The sequence below is a fragment of the Gavia stellata genome, chromosome 3, assembly GCF_030936135.1.
Source record: "Gavia stellata isolate bGavSte3 chromosome 3, bGavSte3.hap2, whole genome shotgun sequence".
NCBI classification, from domain to species: domain Eukaryota; kingdom Metazoa; phylum Chordata; class Aves; order Gaviiformes; family Gaviidae; genus Gavia; species Gavia stellata.
The window spans coordinates 60,247,602-60,261,774 of record NC_082596.1 but is presented as its reverse complement, the minus strand read 5'-3'; the positions used below and the strand labels follow the sequence as shown (position 1 = coordinate 60,261,774).

At 35.8% G+C, this 14,173-nt stretch overlaps 1 protein-coding gene across 2 annotated transcripts in view; it reads right to left on the bottom strand.

The window, feature by feature from the left end:
* Window positions 1-14,173, bottom strand: part of CDH7 (cadherin 7) — a 71,318-nt gene that overhangs the window by 28,637 nt on the left and 28,508 nt on the right. For both annotated transcript variants that reach the window (XM_059815541.1, XM_059815543.1), the window contains exons 2-5: window positions 11,781-12,075; window positions 4,205-4,324; window positions 1,737-1,904; window positions 199-386 (exon numbers count right to left, since the gene is read on the bottom strand). In XM_059815541.1, the coding sequence (XP_059671524.1) occupies window positions 199-386; window positions 1,737-1,904; window positions 4,205-4,324; window positions 11,781-12,075 (771 nt within the window). The remainder of the gene's footprint in view (window positions 1-198; window positions 387-1,736; window positions 1,905-4,204; window positions 4,325-11,780; window positions 12,076-14,173) is intronic.

The window sequence follows — 14,173 nt, the reverse complement described above, 5'->3', positions numbered from 1 at the left end:
AAGAATTTTCAGTGTCAGTCAGTTATTAAAAAGCTCAAAATCACACACACATGCACACACTGAAGTCAAGATGAAATATGCCAATGGAAACTTTTACAGCAGAAAAGGGTCTTTCTTAGAAACAAAAGCTCATACTCTCATTACCTGCCCTCATCTTGCTCAGATCTGAACAGAATCACTGAGAAAAAACAGACTTACCTTCTGAATTGTTATGATTCCCTCCTGGGTGTCTTTGTCAACAGAAATTTTGAACACTCCCAAACCGTCACCATCCACAATCTTATACTCCATTTCAGCATTAGGTCCCACATCTGCATCTGCAGCTTTTATTCTGGCCACCACAGAAGCCACTGGCAAAGACTCCGGGACATTATACTGATATGATCCTGTGAAATTTAAAAATCTAGTGAATTCAGAGTCTTCTGGGACTTAGGCTAAAAAAAATCTAGCCTTCTTAAAATTTACGTTCCTTTAAATCATGCACTTGAATATTTATTCAGGCCACAAGAATATATTCAATTTAAAGTAGAATTGCCCTTTTTTGCTAGGTTTTCCTTGTGATGGACTCTACTTTAAGTAACATGTGCATAATTGCTTCCTATAATGAGAGAAGTACAAGGCAAAGATGCAAAAAAACATAATTCAAAACTTAAGCACAAATCATGAGATGAATGCCTGCTACCGAGTTCCAATGCAGAAAATATGTTATTTTCCACAAAAGAGGAAAAAAAGCAAGTAAGTCAAATAACATCAATATAAACTCTTATTCCTTTATAGCTGTGTATCTTGATTAGGCAGTTTGCAATCTGAATATTTTGCAAACTGATATATAGATATAGAAACTGGTATGTATTAATTTCTTTAATGGTAAGTGCACCATCTGCATTTTTGAAAATTCCAACTTCTTCATTCAAGTAGAAAATTATATATAAGCTGTCAAAAGGGCACCTGAGTGCAGTCTGTAGCCAATAACACCCTCACTTTCAAAAATAACTTCGTTATTCTATTATTATTTCAAGCAGTTGGTGGCTTGAAATAACAGGAAATTATATACAGATCTATTTTTTATATGATTGGAGGTGAGGCTGGAGTGGAAGTGAATATATTCACATTATTTTAATTCTATTTAGCAAAGACATTTTTTTGGTTTTTTAAGAAAAAAGCATGCCCGACAGAATGCTATTAATGAACTGAGCTCTTCAGGCTTGAGGGTACAACTGTGTACTCCTTTCTTTGGTTAGGATGAGAGCCACCCTGGTCAAAGAAAGTAAATGGAGGGAAGATGACTTTCCAGCCCTTCTGTGATTAACCCCTTAGGAAACACTGTATGCACAAGAAAAATCCTGCTAAAATGCCAAAGGAATATGAAGGATTAACAGTCAAGTTAAAGAACTGTGCATCCTGAAGTCCAGCTGGCAAGAGCTAAATATCTAAAAAGGTGTATCTTTTTTTGTCTTTTTACTCATAGAGAGGAAGTAAAGTACATTAAAAAATACACCTGCTAGACATCATTTCGACTCATCTGAAAAATATTAGGTAAAGAAAAAAGATTATGCCAATTTAATAATAATAACAATAATAACAATAATAATAATACATGGCTGTCAGTGATTCTCAAAGTACTTAACATGGAAGCTGAGCACTTTTACTCTTTGTTTAGAAATAGCATGACTTGTAAAGAAAATAAAAATGTTTAAAAATAATATTACAAATCATATTTTTACAAAGTAACTTACGTCGTGGAAAGCGGGGTGAGTTGTCATTAACATCAGTCAGGGTGACAGTTACAGATGTAGTCCCTGATAATCCACCATTCTGCCCAACCATGTCCTTTGCTTGAATAACTAGTAGGTATTGGTCCTTGGCTTCTCTATCCATATTTGGAAGGGCAGTCTTGATAACACCTGCAGTAAGACAAGATATGTCAATGGTTGCACAAGCAAATACATTACCGGGAAAGCTGAGTTTGCCTTTAAAACAGCAGATCAATGATTGCAACAAAAGAGGAAAGAATTAATTTCAACACTAATATCACATTTTTTGACTACGACATGAACTGACATACTGCAAGCTTATTTTAAGTAGTCACCAAAACCCACCAATTTTTATTTAGTACTAGATTCTTTGGGTAATGACATCCATGACTGTTTTTTCTGAATATCTTCTCCCTGAACTATAGACTTCATAATGTCTTGGGTAACACTTCCTTCCCTGGAGATATCATCTTCTGTGTTTGATTTCCCATTATTTTAGAGCTAGGAAGAACAGAATATTCTGCATTCATTTTTAAGACTCCAAGGTCAAGATTCATTTCATAATGTCTTGAACAGTCATTCACCACATTAACTCTTACTAATAATGATATCATGCCACACTCTGTGTATATATGAAATTATCTTATTTTACCATATATTTGCTTTAACAATACCCATTCCTAAAGCATTAGTGTAATTAAGAGATTTTGATTTATTAATATAAATACTGTAATATCTGAAGTAGTTTCTATTATATCTATTTGATGATCTGCATACAATTAGTAATTAATTCATTTGAAATGAAAACCAGAAAAAAGCTCCATGTTTCATCTTTTCAGTTCTGTTGATATAGATCAGAAAATAAATACGCCTTCTCAAAATGCGATGACTTTATGAATATTTCATGCTCAGTACACAGTACAGCCGCTAACACTGATTTCCAGAGAGGCAGCCGTTTACTCCACTAGCACTTAGTGTCAGCAGCAAAGGAAACATAAACAAGCTAAATAAAGGAGAGGCACATTGGGAGACATATCTCTTCATCTGATATTTGTTGAATGTTTAGTTAGAGTTTTATATCTTTCTTCCCTTATGAATGCAGGACTTGCTATTAATCATCTCTGGGTTGAAACATTTATTTCACAAACAGTCTGGCACTATTTCACCAATTTTACAAGACATGTTAAAATACAATTAATGTACAATTTCATAACCTTATTGTTTCTACGTTGCTTTTTCTGGCCTGCTTCTTTTTCTATCACAGTTAAATTGCCAGGCAACGTTAACCAATCATTTGGAAGCTAATTATCATGCACACAGGAAATTTGAGTATCACATCAAAGTGAAAATGTTTGCAAACATTTCAGTCTGAATCCTTAAAGATTTTGATGTAGCAGAAACTACCATATTATTGTTCAAGGGCTGTCTGCAGTCATTATGACAATATACATTGTACATACAAATACATGGAAAGAGAGAGACAGAGAGAAAACCGCTATAAATCATACTCATTGGGGGGAAAAAGAAAGTTCTGTATATTCCTTCTGAGGATGGACCTGTTGCAATATGAAGATAATTATAGTACTTATTTCTGCAAATTTAGATGTTGTTAAATAGAGTGTGACCTTTTGGTCATAGCATTGGGATTCAGGTCTAATTCACATCACAGATTGTTTATGATAAATAGGGTAAATGGTTTGCTTCTCTTGTCTCAACTTGTCCATCTCTGAAATAAAGATTATAATTCTTCGTCATGTTGGTGTAAGTGAAGGCTCAGGCACCAAACTGAACTGAGCAGAGCGAGAACTGATTTTCCTGCTCTATGAAATAATACAGTAGAATGGGTAATGTTTATGAAACTGACAGAGGATTAAAGGTTGCATCTTCTTGTGGGTTAAAATAGCCACAAAATTTCATGAAAATAGTAAAAAAAGTTCCACCAGTAATTTGTTTTGAAATTGACAGCAAAATGTTATATCCCATAGGGAGAGGAAGCACAGTGCTTTCTTCTTCAAACTAATAAAGAAAAGATACATTTCCCACAATAAAACTTCAGTTTAAAAAGTAGAATGGAGAGGTGTTTATGCCGTGAATCTATACTTAAGGAAATGTGGCTATATGACATTTAGATATTTCTAAAACAACATCCGCCAAAAACCTTGTTCACAGCATCTTAAAATTTTCATTGATCAGAAAGACAGCAACAGGCAGCAGACCAGGGAGCTGGTAGATTGACAAGAAGATAAAAATACCCATTCCAGCACAGCCTGCTTATCACGTGGCTCAGATGTGTGTTTTTCATAATCTATACTGAAGAATAAGAGATTAAAAGATCAACAAAATCCAAATGTGTTCTATTAACCAAGAAACCACATTAATAAGTTCCTAGCAAGTTTTAATGCACATTTTCTTTTTTCTCAGCATTACTGCAGAGAGTTTATGAAAGTTACCTGTTTTTGGCTCCACAGAAAAGTAAGGCTGCCCTTGCAATATGCTGTAAACCACTCGAGCACTGTTGCCATAAGTAGGATCATCTGCATCAGTGGCTGTCACTTGAACCACAGAGGTACCTGCAAAATGTTTAAGGAACTATTGTACATAAAAGATCCAAAAATCTGAACTACACTTATTCAGTATGCTGTTCCAATATATATCTGGAACAGCGTGAGGCAGCTTTTTCATGGTCTTCATCATTTCCGTCCTGATTCAGCTTAGAGTATAAAGTCCTCTTTGTAAACCAGTAGTATCGGCTATTGAAGAGTTCCATCTTCCCAGATAGTCTCAGCCTTTGACTCACAGCAATAAAAATGGTCTCATTCAGTAAATCCCACTCTCTATCTCTGCCTTTGGTTGGTGGAAAATATGTGAGTATCTTAAAGATATTTCTATATCTTTATATTTCTAAGAGAATATTTCTTAAATGATGGTAATGCCTGAAATGTGCTTAAGTATGAAATAAAGTAATAGTTACCCTTTGAAGAGAAGTCTGCATTCTAAAATTGTAATGAGTAGCTAGAGATTCAAATATACATACATATGTAAGTATTATATATTTTGATAAATGCACATATATATATATAAAAAAATCCTATAAAATTATTTACCTTTTTATAAATAGATGGCTGAAGAGTTTGTTTCAGCTCAGAGAGAAGCTTTTGAGAGCCGTCTCTAAATTCCTTTAAAAAGTACTCATTTCCTTCAATAATCTGTAATACCTTAGCATCAGTTGTGGTAATAATCTGCTGATAAACATTTCTTGAGCAAGAAATGCCTCTAGTTAACAGGAATAAGAAAGCGAAATATCTAACTGGCTAGCAAGCAGGGTATATTTTGTGAGGATCTCATTCTGCATCCAGCTCCTATTCATTATGTTCTCCATGTCAGTTCCCATTTGTTTTGTTCTGTACAACAGCTTCCATGATGTATGCTGAGAGCAGAATAAAACAACACTTGGGAGCCAGGGCCTTGGCCATGGTCACCACCCTTTGATAGCCAGAAAGGATTATTTTTTCTCACTGACAGATTGTCTGGAACATTGAGACCTTCCATTCAGCAGCCCAGGGACCCATTTGGAGGTTAGTTTGCAAATTAATATTGTAGCAATTTGGCAGATGCCCAGTAAAGGTCTTGAACAGAGGATCAGATTCCTTCATAAACTGTATTTAGACACAAGATTAGAGAAAAGCATTTGTTAAAGAGAGTGTTCATTTTCCTAATAAACACATTTTTGACATGCGAAAATGAGAGCAACAAGTCTAGAAATCACTCTTTAAGAACAAACTGCAATAGCAAGTGTCAAGGGTGAACTTAACATAAATTGTATTCTGGTCAGTTTTATTTGGATTTTTTGAGGAAATGGGTGGGAGAAAGTTCTGACATTCTTCATGTCTGATATAGTACATCCCACCACCCATTTTCCTCAGCTTTTCAATTCTCTGTTAAGTAGAGGATCATAAACGGGTCCTGAGACCAGGCTGAAGTTTTGGAGAGAGAGAGGATTAAGTGCAGCCCACCATAAGATGATGCAGATTACAAAGGATGGGATGTGCTTGAATGAATTCTGACCATAAATGATCATCCATTAGATAACTTTATTCAGTTAAGTTATGGACTAGCTAACCCACATTTCTGATCTCTCCTCCTGAAGTATCCATGACAAAGTATTATGATTGCAATTCTATTTTAAATGCAATTTTTCTCTCTTGTGGACTGTCTAATATTTTTGGACAGGGAAAAGGTTATTCTTAACCTGAAATTTCACATGCAACTATTAAGTAGATGGAAAGTTTAAAAAGAAAATTGGTAGTTAATCCATCAAGTCATTTATCTGTTATGGGACTTAAAATACATCAATTTTCTGTTCACCAGTAACTAAGAGCTTTGATTCAGTATGTCAAACTGATTTTACAGATTACTCTATAATGTAATTTCATAGAGACCTATTTTAAACTAGACAGAATCTCTCCAGCTTTTCAGTACAAGGGTATCATAATGACTATTTGACATCCTGTGTTCTTTGTGAAAACCAGGCTTACCACATTTACAAAGTCCCTAAGCCCTGCCAACGAAGCTTACAATGTCTGCAAATATTGGCAAAAGTGCTTATAAACCTCACACGGTTATGTCTTTGCTCCTTGCTCTTGCAGCTTTCAAGGACTCCAGACCAATACGAGAACAAAGAAATTACAGGCTCTGCCACCTCAACACAGGCATTTTGGAAATCCTGCAAGATTAGAAGTGCTTGTTTGCTGTAAAAATCTATTGATGTAGCAAACAAAGATCTACATTCCATGAGATGAATAAAGTCAGTATCTGAATCTAATTGGCTCTCTCCTAAAACACATAGATCCTTTAGAAAAGTGTTTTTTTAGGTAGAAAGTCTAACACCAAATCTTTCTGCACTCATCCGACTTGAGTGTAATCAGCAATTAAAAAACAATGATACTTTTCTAGTCCCTTTGTGCTAATCAACTTCTCTCAAACCTCATGGGTGAAAGACCTTTTAAAAGAACCATTATTGTCATTATTTCTTTAACAGTCGTACACAAAAACTTTGAGCTTCCAGAAGTCCCATGCTGAGAGGGAGATTTCTGCACAATATATTTTTTGAAAATAATATGCAAGCTAACATAAGGTATGCTAACTATGTGAAAAGCCCTACATGTAGCAAATAAGTTCCAAGGAAACATACTGCATGGAAAGATCAATATGTGAATATTTCCAGAGATTTTCCCAAAGGAAGCAGATTTCTCTTGAAGAACAAGAATTCCTTCAGAGTATGACCATCGCAAGACAGAGCTGTCCTAATTTTTCTTGCAATGGATTGATGTCAAATTCATGTGCTTATTTTCCTAAAAAAAAAAAGTAACCAATAAAGCTCTGTGGATACTCATGAATAGTCAATAAATCTATAGGTTGAGGAAAAATGAGTAGTTGCATCATAGTTGCCACTACATCATCTTACAAAAGGAGAGCTTGTGTTCCTGCACTGAAATTAGGTCTTCCATTTATTCCTGAGTACTTTGACCTCATAACAGGCAGTCAGCTGTCACACATGCATCCAAGATTAGGATGTACAGGTAACATGGGACAGTCAAATGGCACCACACCTTCATTCCATCCAACAAAATGAGTGTCCCAGTAAATCTTGTTTATAGCAGCATTGTTCAGAGCCCTAGAATGCAGGTGTAAACAGACACTAACCCTACCCCAAACTTTCATTAGTGACTTGTTATAACCTGTAGCTTCACAACTACCACTTCAAATATTTCTTATAATTTGTGTATCTGATATGGTTTGAAAAAATATATAGGGACTATTTATTTACTGAAAAAGTGTCTTTCCCTCTTAGGTATGGATTCCTCTACAATTATTTTTCTATACAATCATGTCTTTGTAACAAAGCTTGAATGTCAGTTCATTAAAAAAAGAATTCTACATGTAGCAACTTCATAAAATTTTTCAGCAATTGCAGCAAATACTGAGGGAAAATCCATGCTGCTAATCAAAGGGTGCTCCACATACTTCTTTATTGATACTAGCTAATAACCCACTGAATTTTGTGTGGCTGGCATGGATTTCTGCTTTTTTCCAGAATGTTTAAGCTATCCTTTTTAATCTAAAATTTAACAGAGAGAACTTGACATATTTAAGTCCTGATATTAGGTCAAAAGGAAGAGAAGAGTTTTGCAGAGAGGACCTTGAATTTAGAACATTATTCATACTTTAATTTACCCAAGTCAAGATTCAGCAATGTTTCTGACACATTGCAGAGACCCACATTTTCCGTGATAGGGTCAGGTAAAGGTAAAGTGGTTGCTGAAGTTTGGTTTGAGTTGGAGGTCCTTCAAAGGGATCCTTTTTAAATCTCTGAATTTATTGTTTTAGAAACCTCTGCACAGAGCTTTTTAAAAAGCTTGATAGTAACTTGTGTGGTATTTCACCAATTTAAATGAGTTTGTATGAGAAATGATTGTGTGACTTCCTTTTTTAACATTGGTGAAATCATTTAAGGGAAAACTGCTTTCTAAAACTAGATGAACTTAACATATGTTTAGTTTTGAAACTGCACAAACCCTTATCAATTGTAGCCACATTAACAAATTAAAAATAGACCTTTAAAGGCAGTCAGTTATTAAAGACATTGACTGATATCAATTAATGTCGTGTAATATGTGTAATACACAAAACATGATATCAGCTGCTACTGGAAATATTAAACACCTTTACTATCAAGTTATCCATAATACCTGCTTAATCTTTACATGCAACAGACCGGCCTGGTTCTGCTTTGTACCATCTGGTATTTCTGTGATTCTGCCACTGGCCCTCGCTCAGAGCTGATGCAGCAATGCCTCCACAGTCTTTCCCCTTCAGGAGTGTGAAGGGGGAGATAGAGCACCTGGAGGCAGGTTTTATCGTCTTCACCTCCGCCCTCTCTTCCCACAGCCTCATTAGGCTGCCTTCACTTGGGAACAAAGCCCAAGACTGGTCCCAGCTCAGCAGCAAGGGCAGATAAAGTGAAGCAGAGAGGGCTTGTAACTGGAGAGAGACAGTCTGCTTTCATTCAGGCTCTCAAAACCCACTACCCGCTTGTACCAAAGATTTAAGCATGATATAAAGCTTTTTTTTTTTGCTTTTTTTTATTCTTTGGTATAAAAATGAAATGTTTCTATCCATCTCAATCAGAAATAATAAACATGGCAAGAAATATATTTGTTGTGCTGGGTAACAAGCAAAGCTGTTGATACATCTGGAGAGTAGAGAAGATTAAACATAACTATGTTGAGTATTGGAATTTTTATCCCCAGTTCCCTTGGCTATAAGCCAAACAGATCAGTATCTCACATCAGCTGGTTTTTTGGTCAGTATCACAGGAACACTCTTTTAATACTCTTTTAACTCTAATTTGCAATCTTTTTGTTTGAAATATAACACTGCTAGATTTTTTAAGTAAGAGACATACTTTAAAAAAAAAGCCCTATGATTTTCAGATAAGCCATATCTTTGAGGTTTTTGCTACGAATTGATTTACAAGCCGTCAAGATATTTACCCTATCCAGGATAATCAATATAATTGGGTCTGACCCAAATATAATTTGAACCTGACCCGGAGTAATTTCAAGCAACAGAAAAGACTGACTTCAATTAGCCTGAGATCATATCTTAAAATATTTGTCAGATAAAATACAGAATCATTATACTTGCATAACCACCCTTTAGGTTAAAGGTTATAGTCCTCCTAGTTTATAGTTAATTTGGGTTTATAATCCTGTGACCTCTTTCTTTTTTTTTTTTAATATCCAATTAAAAATCTTTGTCATGGATATAATTTTAAACAAAATAGGAGAGAGATACTTTGTTTCTCCTTAATATTTCATGAATGCTTTAGGTGATTAATTTAAAATTGTGTTACATGAATAAACTATGAATCGATGTGTCTATGTAAGACAAGCGCCACACAGGCATTTCATGGTAATCCTTCATTCAGTAAGAATGCAATATTCGGTAGTTGTGTGATACAAACCATGAAGATGTTTAAAATGTACAGTTTCAGGAAGCTCATGAAGATGAAACCATCCTTAGTTAACACAACTTGCAGAGAGTGCACAAGCCTCAGCTAATAATTTTGCACAATATTCCACCTAAGTTGAATACATATTTGGTGCTGCAGTCCATATTGGAGAGAATTTCCTTCAGTCATTTATGTGGTAAAGATTCAACAAAATATGCAAAAGCAGATAATTTTGAAAAATAGTCCTTGTGTTCTTCACTGCACACTGTGCACTCCCCACAGATTGATTCCCAATATATTTTTTGGAACAAATGGAGCATGGGTTAGGGGTAGAGGTGTGGATTTGTGTGTGCAGGTAAACCTCATATATGTGTGGTAGTTGTCCATATGCCAGTATCGGACAAGACAGAGGTAACTCATGAAAAAAGGAAATGTGGAGATACTGCTTTTCAGGGCACAAGACAAACGTGCAAAAATTGAATCATTGTTGCATGCTATAGCTCACTTAAATAATCTAATTCTAAAACAAAACAGAATTTTTTTTAAAAGATATATTTTTTACAGAACATATTTTTGAAATGCTTAATATTTAGTTTAACAGTCTTAGATTATCTGATTATCTCTGTTTTTCCGAAGTGTAGCAGTAAAATGTTCTCAGCAAGGTATCAGGACTTCAGCTCCTCCCTGATACGCCTCAAAAGCTGTGGTGTCCATCTTTCTTTCCGAGGCTACTATTGCCTCTTCAACCATCTACACAGTGTTTGAGTGACCATGAACAGGTGCCAAGTATCAAATGAAAAATAGTGTCTATGCTCACTGCTTAGCAAAATAAATAAATAGAAAACTCATTAGCCATGTTTTATTTATTTCCTGTTGGCTCCTAAGCTGAGTTTCAAATATAAAACCAATGTTGATTAATAATTGCTGCAGGGTACTTAGGCAGGGAAGATTCTTTTTCTCTCTGTAGCTCTAATTTAGAGGCATTGTTTAACATCCAGAAACACAGGAGGTAGTATTAAGGAAACTATAGTAAATTCTATATGGGCAGTGTTACTGCAAGAATAGCAAATTTTGATATGGTTTAAAATCAGTCAAGCAAAGAAAATCCTAATTTCAATCATCATATATCTCACTTAACCTGAAATGGGACTTCCCATACATGCATTTCCACTGAAGCAGATTAAGTTGTTCTGCTTTTTTTTAGCTTCATGCTTACATATATAATTTCAGGTTAAGGTAAAATTTACCAAAATGTCTCCAGGCCAAATTCCTATCTGGTCTGAATCAGTCACCTTTCAAAGGAACAGTGGCACCTGACAACAGATGAGCATTTGGTCTCTTTAAAATGAAGACACAGTGTATTTGATGTAGAAATTTTTCCCTAATTCAAACTCAGGAAAAATTAATATTTCTTCTTTTCCAACAGAGGTTTGAAGCCTCTAAAAGCCATTCTTCTCTGATTACACTGGAATTTTGGAACTATCTCAAGTTCACTATCAAGGAACTATCACCAGTCCCTGCTGTTTGCATATAGTTCCCAGAGAGGTGGATTTCAGTATTAGAAAAGATACACAGTGAACTGTTACTAATCTATGCAACACTTACAAAGAAAATTGTGCTATGCACTAGCAGGAATTTGAAGAGTTTGTTAAGAATGGACTTTATCTGAACAAAATAATATATTATCACCTCTGAGTACCATAGTATAGGTGTGAAACTTATTATTGTTAATGAGAATTATAAAGCAAAGCCTCTGGGCACTGGCGTGAGAAATACACCATAAAATGCTTATCTGAATCCCTACATAGCTGTTTGAGTTTCACAACATTTTTGAAAGGGTAAATACTTAATCTAGCATGTTGTTTCCAGTTAAGTCTTGAAATATCTAACTGTTGCAGGTGCCTCATAGATAATTAAGTAGCTTTAGTGCGATACAGTAAAAAATAAGGACATTTTTAAAAAGGCAATAGGAACAAATTTTCCACAACACCAACAGTGTATTTTGCACTTACCCACAGGAGACATCTCAGGAACTCCAGCAGTGTAAGGGCCATCCAGAAATTTTGGCTCATTGTCATTGATGTCCTGAATCTTAATGACGAACTCAGATTCTGGTTCCACAGGTTTATTAGTCAGCCTATCTAGTGCTTGTGCTCGGAGCGTGTAGTAGGCCTGCTCTTCTCGATCCAGCCTCTTTGTAGCATGAATATCCCCCGTGTTCTCATCAATAATGAAAATGGAACTTGCCCCTTCGCCTGACAAGATGTATTTGATGGAACCATCTCCTTTATCAACATCAGAGTGAAGCTGGTGAAAAATTGATGAGAGATGAGATTAACTTACAAGTCAGTGGCATGGAGATATGTAAAAATAATTCTTATGTCGAGCAGTAGTACATGAAATTTTATTGTTCTTGGAAAGATAAGCTGAATGTTTATCATGCACGGCATGTGAGGGACCATTAGAATCTGTCAGCTTGCTCTTTTGAGCAAGATAATTTCATTCTTTCCTGCAAACAATCTAATTTTCAAATGCAATTGATATTGTCTTAAAGTCTTCTCATACCAGAGTTTTACATAGCCACACACATACACATGCACACATATGATTATAACCATGACTTTATTCCTACCTGAATTTAACTACATTGTTGGTTCTAGCTTATTATCCTACTGAAGGGTAAGACTTCAAACAAATGACACAATAAACTTAATGTCAGTGTGTGTTTGCTCCTGTGCACGTATGGGAAACAACATACTGATTTCCTTAGTGCTTACTGCATAGAGCAGTAAAACATCAAATGAATTGGAATGGATTGGTTGACGATTGCTCACTACTATCTGATGGGCTGGTAACTTGGCTTCCATATATTTTTTCCATTATCTGATTTCAGAAAAATGCCAAGTCTGAGAAAGACCAAGAAGTGTCCTGGCACCACCTGAACTACATAGCATCGAAAGTCAGGTGTAGTTTCCCTGCGACTGCTTGTAGCACGCACAGAACAAATGTACCTCAGCAGGTCAAAATGTATCTTCCATTAGAATTGCAAGGCAGATTTACAGAAAGAAACTTTCTTCCTTATCACACAAGCTATTCTAAGGTACAGAGCAAAATTCCACAGCTTCTGTAGCTCTTCTATGTCTACTGAGTCTCACCTTCCTGTTACAGAACACAGACTCAAACAATTCAAACTTGTATCAGCAATGTAATTGATCTGGATATCACATTAAAGAAACACATACATGTGATATATTTAATATGGTACAAGTGAAAAGAACATTGGTAAAATTCAAAGTACTTGCTCGCTTGTTAAAAAGCAGATTATTACTTGTAAATAGCTGAGGACAGTGGTAAAGATGTTTGGATTCTTTATGTCTCTTATCTACCTTGTACCTGCCCTGACTCCATGTCATGTTGAGTGTGGAGGTAACTCTACTGTCACCATCATCATAATTTCCTCCACTAACATTTTTTCTCTCTCAGCTGGAAGTATTGCTGAGATAGTAATCACTTCCAGAATACATGCAGAAAATTGCTATCTCAGGCATAACTTAGCACAGCTGCAAAACCTTTTCCTATTTCAGCAGGGAAGTATTCGTGATCAGTTTTGAAATTTTCAGCTGGATAGAAAGTAACCTATTTCTTACACATTATTTCACTTATAGTCTGGATATCTCATACTTATGCAATTACAGTGCACTCCCTCTCTCTTTTAAGACAGAAATGGAGTGTAAGCTTTAGACTGGATCAAAAAACAGAGCTAGGGTGTCTCAATCAGATTAGCTACATTATTTCAAAACATGGCTTATCCTCATTCTGCTGCTACCTAACTCCTGAGGTACTTAAACAAGCCAGAGATTTCTTTGGAAGAAGTATCTGTCTTCCCCACAAAGAAGCAGTGGCCTGTGCAAGTAAGAATCTGTCTGGCTTCTGTTTGATTTTGTTTTACTTTTTTTTTTCCTCTTTTCTTTTTCTAAGACATACTTCAGGTTGCATAAGTCTCCTCCTACAGAGGCACTGTGTGGGTCACCCTACCTAGCCAGAATCCTACAGTCTAGGCTGAAATGCTGAGCGTCACATTACTCAAGAACTGAAGTTATGGGGTACAAAGATTCAATGCCTTTGTCTTCTTGATGTGATTCAGTTTTCCCCATATCCTGTATTCTAGCAGAGCACTGGTCTTTCTGTGGTGGCTGAGACTCTCCCATTGTCCCTGTAAAAGTCCTTCCACCTTTTGTGGCGTACTTAAGGATGTTCTGGATGAGAGAAAAGCAGATGACACCAGCATACCCAACAGTTTATCAGGCAGAGCAGTTTTCTGAAAGTTAGAGATGTGCAAATAGATCTCCTCAGGCAGAGAAGGGAAGGGTTTCTGTGCCTCAACTTGCTGAGAGAAACATAGAGC